The sequence below is a fragment of the Leucopleurus acutus genome, assembly GCF_964270905.1.
Source record: "Leucopleurus acutus genome assembly, chromosome: 9".
Taxonomy (NCBI): domain Eukaryota; kingdom Metazoa; phylum Chordata; class Mammalia; order Artiodactyla; family Delphinidae; genus Leucopleurus; species Leucopleurus acutus.
Window position 1 is genome coordinate 54,805,144 of NC_139144.1, and position 20,867 is coordinate 54,826,010.

The 20,867-nt window shown below is 35.0% G+C and overlaps 1 protein-coding gene across 1 annotated transcript; it reads right to left on the minus strand.

Moving 5' to 3' along the window:
- Nucleotides 1-1,643: 1,643 nt before the first annotated feature.
- Nucleotides 1,644-20,810, minus strand: GTPBP10 (GTP binding protein 10). Its single transcript, XM_082846207.1, has 10 exons — nt 20,728-20,810; nt 17,832-18,025; nt 15,807-15,898; nt 15,238-15,382; nt 10,336-10,409; nt 8,722-8,774; nt 6,478-6,585; nt 5,837-5,914; nt 4,278-4,401; nt 1,644-2,434 (listed from the first exon to the last, which is right to left on the minus strand). The coding sequence occupies exons 1-10, from the start codon at nt 20,758-20,760 to the stop codon at nt 2,172-2,174; spliced, it is 1,164 nt and encodes a 387-aa protein (XP_082702333.1). The 5' UTR covers nt 20,761-20,810; the 3' UTR covers nt 1,644-2,171.
- Nucleotides 20,811-20,867: the final 57 nt, after the last annotated feature.

The following is a 20,867-nucleotide window of genomic DNA, read 5'->3' on the forward strand; positions in this document are numbered from 1 at the left end:
TAACAATTAAGGATACAATTAAGGATTCAGTACTACAACAATACTTTTTAACAAAAAAGTATTAAGGACAAAATAAATGGCAGTTAAAATATTTATTTCAAAATAAATCTTTAAGTGTTTAAAATTTATTTTTTATAAAATAAAAAAGGAATTCAGATTTTCTTCTTTCATTTAGAATAAAAATCAACTATCAGAAAAAGGTACATAGAGTACACTTTTGGTAAGAAGAAAATACAAATAATGGAACATTTTAGTGAGTTACATAAAATGTTTCAGTTAGTTGTAGAGTAGTAACCTGGGCAATACAGACACAACAAATAAGCTACAATTCCTCTTAGTCCTCAACACACATCTACTATCCTTTGCCACAGCAAAATATAAGATTATGGTGTCAGAACTTCAGAAATTCACCTGATCAAACTGTCATCACACTGCTACTTGTTCATACTTAGGAAATAATAGAAGTGAAAAAGAGAAAAATGACACTCAAGTTATAAATGTAAAACATACCCAATATGAAACATGGTCACTATGATCAGTAAAGATGTTCAAATTCCAAATGCTTTCCTCAGTCTTACTCCTTTGCTGTAAAGTGCTCTAATCCCTTGCAGCTTCTGATGTTGAACGTGAGATCCATGAGGGGAGCAGGTCCTGTCTATTCTCCTTAACACTGTACATGCAGCGCCCCGCACAGTGCCTGGCACAGGGGAGACACTCAATAAATAGCCGTGCAATGAAAAGAAACACAAGAAAAGCCAGTGATCTGGGGACTGGGATGGGAGGTGGGAGTGAGGAATAGAAAACAGAACAAATAAAAGTGAAATAACAATTGTAAGAAGTTACTCACATTGTCATATCAGAAGAAATTTAAGTAGAACGATAGTGCCATTTTTATTTAATACTTACAGCCACATGTTAAGGCTTCACTTAGCCTTAAATTCCAAGACAATTCCTAATAGTTTAAAAGTAGCACTGAAGAATAATTTTTAGAAGCTCACTAACTTGCTACTATTTTGTAAAAACCAAAAAACCTTGGAAAGTCTTATATAATGAACTCATTTAGGCAAAAAGATATATGCATTAAAAAATTCTGCAAGAACATGTGGTTTTCTCTGAGAACTGGAGAGCCTGATGCAGAAAGATGGGAACTTTTCTTTTTTACTTTATATGCTTTTGCACTGTTTAAATTTTATTTTATTTTACAATTAACATGTATATTTTATAATAAAATGCATTAAGAGAAAATGTATAATATGTAAGTATTTTTGAAAGTCAGGCGGAAATTTAGAAATTATAATCTCCTGAGAATATACTGATGATGGATAATACTGTTTAATATTGTACTTCCTATTTATTCTCCTTACTAAAATATGAAAGTAGACAGTGAAACGACTAGGACACAATAATATGAGACATACATCAGTGTGTCCAAAGCAAGAAAAAAACACTCTTATACTTGGGGCTTCCCTGGTGGCGCAGTGGTTGAGAGTCTGCCTGCTGATGCAGGGAACATGGGTTCGTGCCCAGGTCCGGGAAGATCCCACATGCCACGGAACAGCTGGGCCCGTAAGCCATGGCCGCTGAGCCTGCACGTCTGGAGCCTGTGCTCCGCAACAGGAGAGGCCACAACAGTGAGAGGCCCGCATACCACAAAAAAAAAAAAATACTCTTATACTTAAGAAAGAAAAATTTCCAAAAGCTGAAATCGCAAAGATCTATCTACTGATTATCAATGGTCTTTATTATCACTGAATATGTTCAAATTTAGGGTTTGAGGTTTTCCAAAAAAGAGAACTATTATATATTTAGTAGAACCAGGTACATGACAGACTTAAAGACAAACAAACAAAACCTAGTTGCTCATAAGGAATCCTTTATATAATTAAAAAAATGATCTCACTAGAGACATACGTACAGGAGTATTATAGGATTTTATTACAGGTGAATTGGCCATAAAATTATAAACTGTCATTTTTAACCCTCAGTTACTTTTTTTTTTCCAGTTACTTTTTTTTTTTTACTGTTGATAGACTTAAGTACAAAACATCTTTAAAAAGTATGGTTTTTGAATGATAGCATATACACCAGGTTAGTAACAACTAACCTTCTAAAAAGTATGTCTGTGGAAAAGCTTCCAAATGAATGCAATTTCAATATCACTTTTAACATATTCAAGTTATATCTATTCTGGCACTAGTAACAGCATTCTTTGATGGTAGGTCACTATAAGATATTGTATTGGAAATACGTAAATTAAGCAACTGCTTCTTATGATATGCATCATTTTCCTGGTTGGTGTGTTCATCCAGAGATTTCCTTATACAGTTCTTTAGTTCACCAATTCCTTCTCCAGTAACTGCAGAGATGGGGATGATGTGTTGGAACTCCACGGTCCTCTCCGGAATCATGTTTTTTTCAAATAAATGCAAAAAATCTGAAACAAAGAACACAAAACTAGGCTGATTTTCACTGTCTCTGAAAGTAAGTCAAAACTATGCTAGAGGTTTGATTTTTGAACCAATGAACCAAAAACTAAGCATTTTAAATTTCTTTTTTCCTTCTCTTTCTAATAAGGTCTCAGAACCTTTGGTTTTTACTAGTGACAATGGTAAGGTTCTTGGCACATGACAGGTACTTAATAAATATTTGTTGCATGAATATATTTTAAACAAAATTAAGTGTAAGTAAAAGATGAATCACAGAAGATGATTTACTTACAGAAGCAATAAATTTTGTTTTGGGGCGGTTCAATAAAGTAAGACAACATAGATTTTCTGAAAGAACTTTCCTATAACATAACATCATTTGTGATTTGGGATATTCTAGCTTGCTTCAGCACACAGGTGGCCTTTAATTTTCCTAACGGCTTATCATCACTGGCGCTATGAGCCATACTAAAATTGAAAAGAGTTCAAGGAGTTCAATTCATCATTTTAGATGAATCCAATCTATCACCCCACAGGGGCTGACAGCCATTATATAACTTTTCGTTCTTCCCTGCCACCAAGGGAACAGAAGTAAGGATGCCATACTGATGGGATGGATCAACACTGACATGAACTGGAAAGGCTGCCTAAAAGAGGTTAGCCAAACAAACACAGAGCTTGGATTCTGAGATTCATTTACCCCCAAGGAAGTCTGAGAGGCTAACTCAGGAATTATCACTGAGGGGACTACATTGTTTTATGATGGTCCAAAATAGCCGCAAACTCCTGAATTACCCTCCCTTGTGGTCCTCCTCTGAAAGTTCCCTTTTCTGCAAGACCAGCCAGCAAATAGATCTAATGACCTCATAAAGCAAATGACATTAAGGAATAAAGGTTTATTTATAAATATTCCAGAGAATATTTATATCCCAAAGTAACTTATTAACTCAAGGACAGCCCAATATATAAATTATACGGGCTGTAGGGTAGATTTTGAGAGGGGAGAGAGGATCTTCTGGTGCTGCCTGGTAGTCCTAGTACATTATAATTTAGTTTCCCCAATTTTTATCCCAAGGATAAAAAGAGAGATTAGGTCTATTTAAAAACATGTTAACTACTTACCTTCCACCCTACTTTCCTCATTTGTGCAAAAGGTCCTCTACTAGACTCAGAAAAATGAAAGCGTCATCACTGTACGATACAGACTGTTCTGCAAAGGTCAATACTCAAAACTATGGAGAATCCCTTTAAATTTCTTTACACATAATGGTCCATTTAGGAACAAATTTCAAACAAATCCTTTTGGAGTAACAGCATCTATTATTCTGTACCACACATACATAGTGACTCAAGTTCTTTTTAGAAGATTAGTACTCTTCGGAGATCTACAGACCTGGCACTGCAAAGATACATACCTCTTTTCAGAACTACTAGCTCTGTTTTAAAATTCATGATGTACTAGGGGAATGAAGTTCTAGAACTGGTGAAATATGTTAACAGACTTCACAGGTAGATGCTGACTTTATTCTCTTCTGATCCAAATTCCATTAACTCTTTAAGAGCCCACTTTAAGTTTTACTTCTTGATGATGCCTGACATTTTCAGCTCAAATTAATCTTTCTTTCCTTCTGTCTCCTCTAACTTATTGTCCATATCACACATTCTGAAATGGGGTATTATTTTTTACAGTGTTATTCAGAAGTTTCATATGGTATGTGTTCTTTCTTCAAACATACTTTTTTTTTAAGAGTAGCAACTTTCAGTTTTCTTTTCCACTGATTATAGTACCTAGCACTCTCTGCAAATAGCAGGTATTCATTAAATTGGCACTAAATGAATGAATGGGTTTACCTTTAGGATTCTGGAGTTGGTTCATCAGTACATGGAATTTATCTTGGGCATCTGGCAAGTCCATTTTATTAACTGCCAGGAGCGCAGGTTTTGTCTGAAGTTCCTCTCTGTACAACTCCAACTCCTTAAAGCCAAGGAGAAAAACCAAATAATTTTATTAAAATATCTATATAAATGACCTATTTGGTAATGTCTTTCTTTACTTTATAGGCCTGGGTAATCTAGGGCCCATTCTCACCTCTGAAATGCAGTAAGTCCCAATAACCACAAAACTAATTAACAAAGGAAATGCAGAAAATGCTTACTAGTTAAGTCATATGTTAATACATTTTAGCTCATATGACATCCTAGAGACAGCTGTGATTTTGTGCCTAGAGCCAAATACAGATATCTGGACGTCTAGTAAGCACATAAATAAAATTCAGAACTAGATAGTGACAGCTTAATGCTATACCTGTATTATTCTTGGAAAAAGTTAAGTATGCTTAGAAGTAAATCTTTGTGACTATGGATTACGCAGTGGTTTCGTATATCTGACAAAAAGCATGAGCAAAAGAAAAAATAAACAAAGGGGACTTCATTAAAATTTAAAATTCTGTACTTCAAAAGACAACCTAAGGAAAGTGAAAAGACAACTGAAAGAATAGGAGAAAACATTTGCAAATCATATATCTGATAAGGGATTTGTATCTAAATTATAAAGATCTCCTACAACTCAACAATTAAAAGACAACCCATTTTAAAAATGGGCAAAGAATGTGAATAGATATTTCTCCAAAGACATACAAATGCCTAATGAGCACATAAAAAGATGCTCAACATCATTAGTCACATTTCTCACATCATTTATCATTAAAGAAATGCAGGGCTCCCCTGGTGGCGCAGTGGTTGAGAGTCCGCCTGCAAGTCAGAAACCACCGAGGTTTCTGGCTTACATATTCAGTAAAGTTCTGGGGGAGGCTGGAGAATTAAAAAGGATCTAAAACATAGCAAAAACATAGCAAAACATAGCAAAATATCTGAGTATCAGAGAACCTAAAAACTAGACTGAGAAATAGTCTAAGAAGTAGGAATAAAAGTTAAGCAAGATACAGTCTGAGAAGTATGTAACAGGGATTTGGAATCAAGGAAGGTTTTAATGATTACAACAGTTTGAGGAACAGGTGAACATCGCAAAACTGGAGACAGCAAGTTTAGATAATTAATTTAATAGATAATTTAATTAACATCAAAGCTTTAAAAAGTAGAGGCAGGGCTTCCCCGGTGGCGCAGTGGTTGAGAGTCCGCCTGCCGATGCAGGGGACACAGGTTCGTGCCCCGGTCCGGGAAGATCCCACATGCTGCAGAGCGGCTGGGCCCGTGAGCCATGGCCGCTGAGCCTGTGCGTCCGGAGCCTGTGCTCCGCAACGGGAGAGGCCACAACAGTGAGAGGCCCGCGTACCGCAAAAAAGAAAAAAAAAAGGTAGAGGCAGACTATATATTTATTCGAATTATCATACGTTATTCCATACAGTCCTATGTGCCTACGTATTAGACCAGATATAAAACAGAAAACCTACTTTTGAAAGCAGTAGTATGGTTTCAAAGGCAGTTCTGTACTGAGTTTGGGAAGAAAGCTGAAATCCAGAAACATCAACCTAAAAAAAAAAAAAAAAGGGAAAAAGACTGCTTTTAACATAAGAACAACAGCTATACAATTCTGTTTTGAAATGTTTTACTTGCTCAAGCTAAAAATAATTTCTCAATCTATACTCTACTCGTAATTTAGTAATTCGAAATGAGAGAAACTGATGTTTTAAGATAATTATAATTATTCTGATAAAACCACAATCATTAATGAGAAACTAGTACAGATTAAACAATTTATACCAATACAGACAATCTCATATATAACTGAACACCAGAAATGAAGTAGGAAATTGATCCTATATAATTTAGTAGTATATTGAAAATCTTAATGAATTAAACCTGACAAGTATGGCGAAACTTTAATCTGACATAGTAAACAATGCCACTTCCATCCCCATATTATAAATAAAGATTACTAACTGTATCTGACCCCTATCTAAATAGATTTAGTGGAATAATATATGCTGCTACTTTATCTTTAAATGTTATTATTATAAAAAATTTCTAGGAAAACTAAATTCACTGGTTCTCACATTCATTTAAACATTACATTAATATGCATATGACTTACAACAAAAAGTAGTTGTTTAGTTCTTTCTATATGCTTGAGGAATTTGTGGCCCATTCCTTTGTTCATGTGTGCTCCTTCTATTAAACCAGGAAGATCAGCTACTGATATCTAACACAAAATTAAATGGTAATGATAATAAAAAAAATACGAAAACCACAAATACAATTACATCCAACAATTTTCATGATATTTCAATTATAAACAGTTCTTAATTTGTGATTACCACTGCATCTCTATAAAGTCAGGATACCTTTATAACAAAATAAATGTATTAAGAATCAAAGTCCTTTGTTATCAGAAATTAGTCCCATTTTTTACTTTAACAATCTAGGAATTTTATGGCTTAGTTTAACATTTACTAATCACATAAATTCTTTTTAGAATTCCATAAATTATATTGTTCAGTATGAACTTTTCAAAGAATTTCAATTTTCTAAATTCTTAAAAATATACAAGGATATTAATTCAGAAGACATTGACTTAGTATAGCTCTGTAGTTTTAAGTTTTATTCTATATGTAAATGGTTATTTGGTACCATTGTTTCTTTATTGTTCATATTCTACCAGAACTATTAACCACTCTTAAAAAGTAAGGGAAGTAAAAAAAAAAAAAAAAGTAAGGGAAATAGTGTTACTATACTCCTTTTGGAGGTTATAAGAGTTACTAACCATTATTCTACACTTGCGGTTTTCAAACCTCACTGCACATCATAATTATCTAAGAAACTTTTCTAAACTACAGATGCTCAAGCCCTATCCCCAAGGGGTTTGGTTTCAAATCACTGGGGCCCAGGCTTCATTTATCATTGTTATTCTTAAGCTACCCAGATGATTCTGATGTACAGTAAGGGATGAGAAACACTGCTCTACACATACTGCCTGTGTGGTTAAAAATTTCAGTTTTAAAGAAAGTTGGAGCTATGTGACAAAGCAATGTACATGTAGGTCTCATGTCCTGAAATTCTCTTCAGAGGTTTTCTACTGATTTCCCTTAAAAATTACCAATAATGTTGTCTTTTCCTCTAAATATTGTTCTCTAAATTCATATTATCCTGTACTTATAATTTTAATTATTATTTAACATTCTATATAATTGTCGAAGTTTTAAAAAATTTTTACTGTTATACCACTATTATAAATATACATCTTCTATGTCTTTTGAATTATATCAATGGATTATATGAAAGTATACTGATACATCATCACTTTAAGCCCATACTTTACATTAGGGTTCACCCTTGGTTTTACACATTCCATGGGTTTTGACAAATGTATGACATGTATCTAGTATCATACAGAATAGTTTCGCTGCCCTAAAAATCCTGTGTGCTGCTTGTTCAACCTTTCTTTCCTCCTAATCCTTGGCAACCGTTGACCTTTCTGCTATTTCCATAGTATTGCCTTTTTCCAGAATGACACATAGTTGAAATCATACAGTATGTAGCCTTTACAGATTGGCTTCTTTCACTTAGTAATACACATTGGAGGTTCCTTTGTGTCCTTTCATGGCTTGATGGCTCATTTCTTTTTAGTGTGAATGACATTCCATTATTGAGATGTACACAGTTTATTTATCCATTCACCTACTGAAGGACATCTTGGTTGTTTCCAAGTTTTGGCAATTATGAACAAAGCTGCTGCAAACATCCGTGTGCGGGCTTTTGAGTGGACATAAGTTTTCAGTTTATTTGGGTAAATATCAAGGGATGCACCTGCTGATCATACATTAAACATTTTTAAAATTTTGTTACTTTCCTTTTTAATTTGTTTTTATTCTAATTATTCAAAAGTTCTTCCGTAGCAGGGAAAAATAAATTTTAATAGCTAGTTAAGACGAGGATCCCATTCAATTAAAAAAAATTTTTTTTAAACAGTAAGTTGGAGTAAAATTACATCCATGAACTTTAGAAAATGTTTTTAGGAAATGAAAATCAATAATCAAATATGGCAGTAAAATATGGACTTGCAATGAGGACAAACTGATTAAGGCAATTAAGATACAATAAATGTTGTAACGACAAACTAGACCCAAACTTTAGAAGAACAAGAAATTATACTCTAATACAATATTTTTACTCTGATAGTGGTCAGCAGAATTGATTTGATCATGGTTTCACTTATCAAAAACAAAATCCTGCTACTTTTTCCCCCTAACACCACAGAAACTCCCAAATATTATAAAATCTAAGCACTAAGGCAAGTACTTTCATTACTAACCAAGTGTCTTATTTTAAAGATACCCACCTGTTTGAAATCATTATACATAATTTTTCCGAGTTCAGGCTTTAATGTTGTAACTAAAAGAAAAACAATAATAAATTGAGGCTAGAATAAAGGTTTATACTCTCAAAATTGTCTTAGCGTCATGTATAAAATAAATAATATTTCGTTTCTGTGAACAACCTAATTCAGATTATGTTCTCATTTGTTGAAATTAAAGGTATAATTATCTTTGCTATTTATCATATACTTGGAAAAGGACAAAATATAGATTTTTATAATCTTCGAAAGCACAGGTGTAATTTAATTAGTGGGCCTCAAAGTCCCTGTCTCAAACTTTAAGGAGCATGGCAAAGGTGCTGAGGGTGGGGGCAGAATTTAGGTTTCTATCACTTGGGCTCTAGGTGAAATCTCTCTATGGTCCTTTTTCATTTAGTTATCCTCACGCTTCATCAATCCTGCCCTAGCCCCCTTCCTAGGACTTTTTGCTTTTCTTCTTCTTTCCTTCTCAAGAATCCCCTGTATTGTAACAATAAATATTGGCCATGTGATTTATAGCAGTTAGTACAAAATTAACTCTACTTTATCAATTTTAGAATGGTTTAATTTTATTTTCCATGTTAATGTCATTCTGTGCCATTTTGTTTAATGATGGCAAAGATCCTATCATATTCATTCACTACTCTTAGTCTAAGCTTCCATTATATCTCATCCAGCTACTGCAATAGCCAGTTCTACTAACTGTTCTTTCCAGATCCATTTATGTCCCACACCAATCCATGTTCTACATTACACGCCAATAGATCTTTTTTGAAAAGCATATCTAATCACTGTTTTCCCTTGTTAAAAAGCTATCAACTGCTCTTAAGCCACAGAGATCAAATACAGCCTATATGGCCTATATCACAGGTCTCCACCTGCATCTCTAGCCTCATCTTGATTCCCTCTTCCCCTTACTACATGTTCTCTAGACAAACAAATCTACTCCCTGCCACCACAGAGTCTTTGTGTACATGCTATTTCCTTTGACTGAAAGACTCTCACCTCCATTGTCTGTCACCAATTAACTCATATTTATTGCTCATATCTCAGCCCCACCATCACACTTCCCCAAAGAAATCTAAAGCAGTCACCTACACTCTTTCATAGAACCATATTATATTCTCTTATATTCATTAGTAAGATATGTGCCTTCCCCCACTTGTCTGTAAGTTCAATAAAAATCAAAACAAAAGAAGTATTCACTTCTGCTTACCAGCCTTTGTAACTCCAGAATTTATTGTTATTGATAGTTCCTAGAAATAAATACTTGCTAAATGAATGAAAGAATTGATCTCTGCCTTCGTAGCATTTATCACAGTGTTTGATAAAGGGTAGGTGCTCATAAAATTGTTAACTAAACTGAATAATGATTATACAATAGACAAATAAATGCAACAAAGTATCTAATAAGCAGTACTAGGAACTTTGCTGAGAGCTATAAAGGTTTCAAAGATTAATGGGAAATACATGTACTCTGTCTGCCAAGAGTTTTCAAACTAAGGTTACCCCAGTTATCATTTTTTTCACACTCAAAGAAAGATTAGTCTTTAAAAATTTGCCTCTACACATTAAAAAAACAAAGCAAATTATACTTACATGCATAATCTGCAATTGCAGGTTTTGCATGAGAAATCTTACTTAGCAAAGAGGATTTTCCAGCATTTGGGAATCTGAAACAAGAAAATAAATTTATACATTACAACAAATATCAGCATTATAAATACTTGCTTATCTCTGAATTCCTAACATTTCAAGAAGCAGACTTCTTGAATATTGCTGGGATTAAAAGTAGACTATAAATTTAAAATAATCTTGAAAAACTTGAGGAACAAAATATACTTATAGAAAAGGTAAAGATAAATTTATGGTGAACACTAAGGATGTTTCAGTATTGACAGTAAATCAAATAATGTTAAAAAAACAGCTTGTAAATCATAGAAAAACATAAAGAAACTAATAAAAATACCTGCAATTCACTATCTCTAGCCAAATACTGACAAAATATTTCATATATTGTTTTTTGTATTTTTTAAAACAAACATTTTATATGGACATTTCACTAGCAAAGTAATGAATCCTATTTAGCCATCACCTAGCTTAAACAAATATTAATACATTCTTAATAATTTTTCTAAAGTTGGTTTCTTTAAACAGAGACCCAAATAAGGTCTGCATATTACAGTTGGTTGATGTGCCTTTTAAATTTCTTTTGGTACAGGCTCCCTCTCCAGGTTTTTCCCCTTTGCAATTTTATTTTTAAAGAAACTGGGCCATTTGTCCTGTAGCTTCTTTGCCATAGTCTGGATTTTTCTGCTGATGCCCATGATGTCAGTTAACATGCTCCTATAAATTGGTAGATATGAAGCCTTGATCAGATTCAGCTTTGATTCCTTTTTTTGCTGAAAGACTATTCACAGTTGGTCGGCCTCCTTTTAAACTGAATTATATAAGGTGAATGCATTTCAAGGGTGTAGTGCAATTTACTTAACTAATTTCATATTGTTAGGCATTTAGGTAGTCTCAAATTTTTTACTGTTATAAATAACTCTGCAAAAATTACGCATACAGCTAGAAAGACATACACCAATGTTAAGTCACCTTAACATCAAATGGTGCGATTAACATTCAACTCTTTTTTTCTTTCTGCAAATGAGCACTAATTATTTGTCAAACTTTTTTTTTGCTTTTTTTTTTTTGCGGTATGCAGGCCTCTCACTGTTGTGGCCTCTCCCGTTGTGTGCTCCGGACGCGCAGGCTCAGCAGCCATGGTTCACGGGCCCAGCCCCTCCGCAGCATGTGGGATCTTCCCGGACCGGGGCACGAACCCGTGTCCCCTGCATTGGCAGGCGGACTCTCAACCACTGCGCCACCAGGGAAGCCCTGTCAAGCTTTTTTAAAAAAACTTTAAACGCTGAAGTGAACCTTTACATATACCTTTAATTTCTTTCTTGAGGTAAATTTCTAGATAAGGAAATAATAGATTAAACTACATGGCTGTTTTAAAGGCCTTGATTTTATTGCTAAATATCCCTCAAGAAAGGCCCACAATGGATGAAAGAAAGTACTAGGAATGGGGGCCACTTAAGAGATGATTTCCTAAATTTCATTCAGATATTTTCATTAAATTTACTCAACCAATGGGAATGTAAATTGGTGCAGCCACTATGGAAAACAGTATGGAGGTTCCTCAAAAAATTAAAAATAGAACTACCATATGATCCAGCAATTACACTTCTGGATGTTTATCCAAAAAACATAAAAACCAAAAACACTAACTCAAAAAGATATATGCACCTCATGGTTACTGCAGCATTATTTACAATAACCAAGATGTGAAAGCAATCTAAGTGTCCATCAATGGATGAATGCATACAGAAAATGTGTGTGTGTGTGTGTGTGTGTGTGTGTGTGTGTGTGTGTGTGTGTCAGCGGTGGGGGAGGGGGTTACAAAATGGGCAAAGGCGGTGAAAAGGTAAAAAAAAAATCCAGTTGTGGGGAATTTCCTGGCAGGCCAGTGGTTAGGAGTTTGCACTTCCACTGCTGAGGGCTTGGATTCGATCCCTGTTTGGGGAACTAAGATCCCGCAAGCCACATTGTGTGGCCCCAAAAAAAAAAAATCTAGTTGTAAAAAAAATATCATGGGGATATAATGTACAGCATGGTGATTATAGTTAATAATACAATATTGTAGGTCTTCCCTGGTGGCACAGTGGTTGAGAGTCCGCCTGCCGATGCAGGGGACACGGGTTCATGCCCCGGTCCGGGAAGATCCCACATGCCGTGGAGCGGCTGGGCCTGTGAGCTATGGCCGCTGAGCCTGCGCGTCCGGAGCCTGTGCTCCGCAACGGGAGAGGCCACAACAGTGAGAGGCCCGCATACCGAAAAAAAAATGATAATAATAATATAATATTGTATATTTTAAAGTTGCTAAGAGAGTAAATCTTACAAGTTCTCATCACAAGAAAAAAAATTTGTAACTATACATGGTGTCAGATGTTAACTAGATTTATGGTGGTGATCATTCTGCAACATATACAAATGTCAAATCATTACACTGTACACCTGAAACTTATATAATGTTATATGTCAATTATATCTCTATTTAAAAAAATTATCCAACAAATATTTATTGAGCACTGCCTTGGGCCAGGCAATATACTAGGCAGGAAAAATACAGCAATCAATAAGACAGACGTGATCCCTGTCTTCACAGTTTTCATTCAAATCAAGATCTTTCAAAACTCTGCCACATTTTCATTTGGAATAATGATGTAATATTTTACAAATATTAATTTGGAATTCTATAAAAATGTATATGCTCTTAATGGAGATCTTTAAACAATTTTTCTCATTAAAATATTTCTATAATAAATTTAGAATAAAACTATGTGAGATTTCTTAATGACTCGTTTCCCCTAGAAATACAGTATTTTCTTATATCCTGTTACACTTAGGCTCTTGTAACTTTTTGAAAAGCAAATTGCAATCATTTTTGCCATGATTATCATTAGTTGGACTTGCTTATTTCTTTCTAATATCCTCATATTTTCATAACAATGATGAAACACAGAAAAATGCAAGCAACTATTTCCAAAGATATCAAAATACAAGAAGAAAAAGGAAGCTACCAGGTGAAGAACAGATACCTGAGATTTTTATTGACAAGTACCTAATGAAAATTTTAGAGGCTGAAATCCAACCTATGCAAAGACCAGATCTGAAAACAGCAGTACAAGTGTATTAGTTATATGATACCTTTCTTCTAATGTTCAGTTTATTCCTGAAACTGGCTAAAAGGACATCTGCTTATGCTGGTATTCACATTAGCAACTTTTTAAGAATAGTTACCTAATTTAAAAGCACTAGCATACATGTTAAACATTGTGCTCTAGAATCATGATGCTTGCTATTGACTAATATAAAGTCCACTTCTGAAAAGCTTAGTGTATCACTATATGTGGTCTCCAATAAGTTGGCAATGATGATGATAATAGCAGCTACCATTCATTCATTGAGCATTCATAAATCCAAGGCATGTATTATGCTGCAAATGCAAATCTTACTCAGCAATAACATTTTAAGGTGAGAACTACTGCCATCCACTATTAAAGATGAGAAAAAAAAAAAAAAGGCTTTAGAGAGACTGTATCCAAAACCAGCCAGCCAGCCTCCAGAGGATTTGAGATTCTAACCCAAACAGTCTCACTTGAGTCTGCCATCGCCATCCCACTTCTATTCACTACTCAGCCTTGCTATGTTCTTCTTAGGCTGTAAAGGTGTCTCTATGGAACCTGAAACACATTTTCCTACAAATAAGAAAGTGAATGGCTGGATTCTCAGTCTTATCCACAAAACCCTATTAAGTCCATAATGTTCCTAAAAATATATAGTATTACAGAACCTATGACTCATAACCCTCATAACTATGTTTCATTGAAAATATTAAATGCGAATGGCAAGCTTAAATGCCAGGATCACATCTTTCTCTGTTACAATTTCAGCAGGAATGAGGCTTCTGTGAACTCTAAGCCACTGCTGGTAAGACCTAAACAGGCATGGAAAGAGGTGAGGGATTCAGAGTGAAGAGTGTGGTAAAGAAGCAGTGAGATGTGGGAAGAGGAAGATGAAAGAGCTTAAAAAGAAGCTATGGAAAAGCAAGGCATGGAACTGGCAGCTGGAGTAGAGCGGCAGTTTCCCCTCCCTTTTCCCAAGGCCTTCCATCTGACTATTGTGTAATGCTATAGTGGGACTTGGGAGAGGAAGACAGAGAGGGAGAGGAGACATGCAAAGCTGAAGTTTTCCCTTCTTTTATCTACTTTCTATCTTGCTATTTATCTCCCTCCATTTATGTGCCAGCACTGCAAACCCTACAGCTAAGTAGCATTGTTTGATGAAAGAATGGAGGCTGGTGGAAGAGGAGAACATTGGAAGGTCTGCAGCAGTGAGAATGGACAGCTCCTAAACAGAGAGTGAAGGATAGGGAAACGGTCATAGCAAGATCCAGCTTAATGCTCAATAGTGTGTAAAGTTGATGGTTGAGATCATCTGTACTGGCCTTTAGCCATCTGATTAATGATACTTCAATACCTCTATTAAGACTTGTAAGAATATCTTGGTCATTTTTCCCCTACTTTTTATTTCCTTCCATACACTTTTTAGTATGTGGCTTGTTTGGATTTCTAATTTTATTCTTTAATACTTGGTAACATTCTTTTGTATTTGATTGACTTTTCTGTGTTTATTTATTTTCTAACATTTCCACTGCCCTATTCAATTGCTATGATCTTCGACAAATGAATAGTGACTATGAAACTCTATGTTGGCAATATTAGCAGCATATTCTTTTTTTTTTAAGCAGCATTTTCTTAAAGTACACAAACAATACACAAATTCCATGAACTAGAAATAATGCTAGCCCCAAATTACCATTTATATTTACTTCCTATTCATGAACTATCTCTCTGAAAGTATAAAAATAAAAATATGAATGATACTTACCCTACCAAGCCTATATCAGCTATAAGTTTTAGATCAAGGTGAATTACTCGTTTCTGGCCTTTCAATGGTAAGAAATTTGTAAGTAATTTACCACCAAGACCTCCTTCAGCTACCAAAATTCTGTCTTTCTCTTTATTGAGTTCTCCTTAAAAAGAGAGAGAAAGATACTTAAAGCAAAGATTAGTAAGTGGAGCTAATCACTAATGACATTTTTCTTTCAGAAACAGATGCCAGGAAATTCCAGTTTACAAATCTAAAGGGCTAAACGATAGCATCAAGTTTCTATTAAAAATCTGACTCCAAGAAAACACTTTTGCAAGTGGTTGAAAAAATGCTAGTTATTTGTTTTAAAACCGAGTAAATACTCTTACATCTTTAAAATAATTTAAAATCTAGCAGTTAATTCTGAACTGTTATATAATGTTTTTAAAAGCTGTTTTATAAACTAGCAGCTAAAATACTTAATGTTTAAAAAAAATCCTGAAACTTAAGAGGTGCTATTCCCCACAGATCTCAATTTTAGAAAACGTGCACATTTTTCACAACCTTAGAATCTACAATACACTTACCTATAATTTTACCATTTTCATCAGTTATTGAAATACCCAAAGGTACAGGAATTTCACAGTCTTTTCCTTTGGAGCCTTTCAGTGCACTAACTCTATAAAAAAATAAAGCTAAATTAACATAAAGAAAATCTGCTAGATTAAATGGTTGATGTTTCAAGCAAATACAATGGTATACAAAGAAGACTAGCAACCAATTCTTATAATGCAGATGTTAAATGGCCAAATAGTGGAGAAACAATAAAATTATCCCTATTTATTTATTTGCATTTTAGACTACTGTATCTCAATAAAAATAATATTAAGTAATGATTTAAGTTACTAAGCTAACTACCAAAAGTCATTTTAACTCATAATGAACTAAAATATTGTACGTTTGAAAGGAAGAGATCATTGCAATATGAATAAACTAGAAAAAAAATGGAAAATCCAGTGAATAACAAGGCTTTTAAAAAGTGACCTGAAATGAGAGTACTTTAATTATAGGAGGCTCATATGGTGATTCTTAAACTGCTCAAGAGAGGATAAAGTGGTACAAGCTTCTAACTAGTAATTCCACTTCTGGGAATTTATCCTAAAAAAAAAAAAAAAAAATTGAACAACCATGTAAACTATTATATACACAAAGATGTGTACTGCATTGTGACAATAACAGTAAAAAAAAAAAATACCTAAATAGATGAATGACAAAATAATTTATGTTATTTCCAATATCTCTTTCCTGTAATGCTTTTTCCTCCCCTTCATCCAGTTGGCTCCTATTGATCCTTTAGATTTAAGCCGCTACATTCTAAAAATTCCAACACACAATCGCAGTAACTGTTCTATTTAAATCTTTCTTAACATTTAAACGTTATACACCATCTTTAGCATACCACTTATCTAAACACAGAATAAGGTTGGAATCACAGCAACCTTAATTTTCAAAAGAAATTATAAAATGATGAAAAATTTTACTTTAGGATATAAACTGCAGTTATTTTCTACCTGTAACATCAAAATAATAAAACAACATTCTGATCTTAAAGCTTTGATTACTGAATTCTAGTATAGGGCTCTCAAAATTTGCCCTGTAAAGATTATTCATAAACAAAAATGCTCAAAAGAAATTTAAGGAGTTTCTCCAAGGATTCCTTTACCAGCAGAGGATGCTGCTGGATATTTGGGGCAGGATAATTTGTTGTTGTTGTTGGGGGCATTCCTCACCCTGCGTTACAGGGTGTTTAGCCTATATCCAGGCTCTATCCTTTGCTTACACTCATCCCCCAAGCAAGTGACACATTCCATCCTCTACGACTGTGACAAAAAAATATACCCAGACACTTCCTTGGGAAGGGGAAAGAAAAAAGGAACAGAAAGCCTAACTTTTATACCAACACCTCCTAAGGAACAACAGAATGACAGAGGCCTGAGGGACCATAGACTGCATTTTGATGGAAGCTTTAAGAATTTTTTTTCTTCGTTTTCTTTACAATGAAAGAAAAAATTCTTCTCATATTTTGAGGCCAACATAATATGTTCCACAGAAAATAGCAAACATTAACAAAAAACAAAGGGAAGATTTTGCTGTCAGAGAGAAAATCAAACAGGGTCAAAAGGAAAACATTCAAGAGATGTAGCAGCAAACAGGCTCTAAATTTTAAGTACTGCCTACAAGATGCTGGCAGAACTATGGGTGGCAGTGGGGTGGAGTAGCCAGTTAAGATTCTAGAAAGTTTCCTAAAGACTGTCAAAGATAATTTTAGAAGAAAACAGTGGGGATTCAGATCATTTTCTGGTTCTACAAAGGAAGTATAAAAGAATATAAACAGACACTGGGAGAAGAAAAGGATAAAAAGTTTAAAAACGTCAAAACATTCCATAGTACCTATCTTTTATATTTACTAGAGACAAAAATAGTAGATTTTTGCTCAGTTACAAATCCAGGATATTATTTACTTCAAATTACCAATTAAATTTTTATCTCAACTTTTTTTCTTCTTCCGGGGGCAATTAATTTCATACAAAACCATTCAGTTAAATACTTACCGACTGTTTGCTCCTTCTCCAGCCACAAACCGTTTCTGAGGATATTTATCTTTAAGTTGTTTTAAAGTCATTTTGTTATGGGCTACAACCCAGACGTCACCACCTTTTCCACCTTCTCCACCTAAGCGAGGGTAGCCCATTCCACCACTTCCTCCCCTGGTGAAGAGTCTCAGGTTATCAATGAAGTCTCCATACTTAAAAAGAGAAAGAGGACATTTGTATACCACATGTGCTTACCAATTTTGAATTCCTTTCTAGTTCTTTGTTGCCACTAAAACTCCTAAAAAAAAAAAAATGGCTTTCCTTATGCCACATTTATTGTCTTTTCTTAGTTTACCTCCTGTCTGACCTCACTTTCCCATTAGATTAACTCTCTTAAGATCCTGTTTTTCACTATCAATTGTTGTCCTTCCAATCCTGAAGGTCTCTGACACTGGCCCACTTTTCAATCTAGACTTTCTCCCCTGGGTGATCTCAGTTTGTACCAGTAACTATCACCTAGGTGAGATATTCTCTATCCCAGTTAGTTGTACATCTCCACCAGATGTGAGCTTAATAGTCTAAAGCAACTGAGAACGAGATCAGTATTTAACTTATATTTGAAACCCCTCAAATATATAACTTCTTAGGTATTGAAAGGATAATAGTCCCCTAAATACATGTTATATAACAAAACCAAACTTTTCCCTAGGTAAATTCTGTTCCTCCAATGTTCTCACAAATAATGAAACGATAGTTTATCTACTCACTGAGACCACACATGGGGATCTTAGACTATACCTGCTTCTCTTCCCGAAGCCCTACTATCTTTCCTTTTTTGGCACAACTAACTACCCTAGTATCTTGATCATTACATTAGCTCCTAACTGGTCTTTCATTGTCTAGTCATTCCTTCCTCAACACATCCTCTGTCTCACTGCCTGAGCGATTTTTCTGACAATGGATCTGATCTCTCAACATGTTTCTCCCTTACTCAAAAACCATTCATGAAAAAAAAAAAAAAAAACCATTCATGGTTTTTTGCTGTTTACGAAATAAAGTCTAAAATTCTCAATGCTATATTCAAATCTCTTAACCTACCCTTCACATTTCATTTCCATTCATTCAACCCCTCCTATATCCTCTTCCTCTCTTTGCTCTATGCTACACAATATACTGTCACTTCTCCATGGCATTCTGCTCATGCTTTTTCATCTACTTACAATGTCATTTGTTCTTTTCTATCATAAACCCACCTGAATGTCATATTTTCCGATGTCTTTCTTAATTCCTTTAACCAACACTTACCACTGATTTTCCTGGGCTCTCAGTAATTGGATTATATCTCTATTATTAGATCTCTAGAAATCATACACTGTATTTAGGGTTTATTTCTGTTTCCCTCACTAAATCAAGAACTTCTTGCAGGTAAGATCCTATGTCTTAACCCCCTGGGCTGTCAAAATTCCTCACAAAGTAATTTCTTAAATTCATAATCTTCACATCTTTAATCATTTAGGATAGTTTTAAGTATCGAAAACATCTGGGAACTTTTTTCAAAAATGCATACACTCCACTGACCATTCTGATACTCTGGAGGAGGGGATGAGAATAGGGTAAGCCAGCACATTTATCAAAAGCTCCTTTGCTGATTCTGATAAATCTGTCTAGACTTGAGATTGCAGTGGATAGTTACACAGCAAAGATTCAAAGCACAGCTTTTCATTTGAGTATGCAAATATAATCACGAAACAGAGTATTGTAAGGGTGGAAGGAATATACAAAACATGAACTTAAGGGCTAGCCAGAGTATTTTTCTCTGGAGGCTGACGAACTTATGCTTTGGCTGGGTAGAGCTAGATCAGAAATGCATCACAGGTAAGTGAAGTGGTAGATTCCCCTTGCAAACAACATTGACTGGAAGTGACTGTTATGGCAGTAAAGTTACACAGCTAGCATTTAAAAACGTATCCAGCAAAAAATGCAGTAGTTCATTTTTTTAGCTTACAGATTAGTTATCCTATATGCCCAAGTACTATCCTTCACAAGTCTCTCTTCTTCTGACCACCTATTTTCTGGAAAATAGAGGGTTGAATAAAGTAAAACTTTACTAACCATGGTATTACTAACCATGCCTTTCCTCCGACAAAAAATAACCTCCTGTTTTTGAAGTTCCTTTCAATATGTGACACATTTTTTACTGCTCAGGTTCATAGATTTAGAACTCAAACTTAAAAGTAATATCTCAATCTCGTCCTTAGTACTAAGGTAATGACCAACCCTGATGACGGCAGGTTTCAAAAAACATTGCTAGTAAGGATCTTAAAGACGTTTTTAAATTTGAAAAGCAACTGTAAATTTTTTACAGAAACGATTCTAAAACCCGCACTGCACAAAAGCTGACCTAGTTTCTTGCAAGAAGGTAAGTCAGTTACCTATTTTCGTTTACTGATGAAAAGTTGTCTTTAGAAAGCTCTTAATAACAATACACTCCACGAAAAAATATGTAAAAACAAGTTATGGATATTATTATTTAAAAGGAGGAAAATACACTATTTGAGCCAAAAGAAAAAGTCAAACCTACACTTCACATACACCGTATTGCATGTATAAACAGCAGGCAGTTACCCCAGCTCTTCATCCCACGTGCGCACAATTCCCTTGAAAAATCTCAAACCCTGTTCCAAACAACCGTCCTAACCATGCCCGGTAGACTAGACACGCCCTTCTCACCCCTTACAGGCCAAGCCCGACTCCCTGAGGGGCGAAAAGGAGAGGACTATGGTAGAAAAGAAGCAGGAAAGAGGCCCCCAGGAAGAAAACAGTGGGGAGGGATGGAGGCGAAGGAGAAATGCCCTCAGGTGGGGCTAGAGGCACCAGGTGTCGGACATCAGGCTGAGGGGCACCAATCACGGACCTTTCTGAGCAACACCCGACTGCAGATCACCATGCCCGCGACGGTCGAGAATTCACTCCCGCGGAAGCTGTTCGCACCGAAGTGCGGCGCGCTCTTCTAACGTCACCACCACCCGCCGCTGCTATTTTGTATCCGCACGC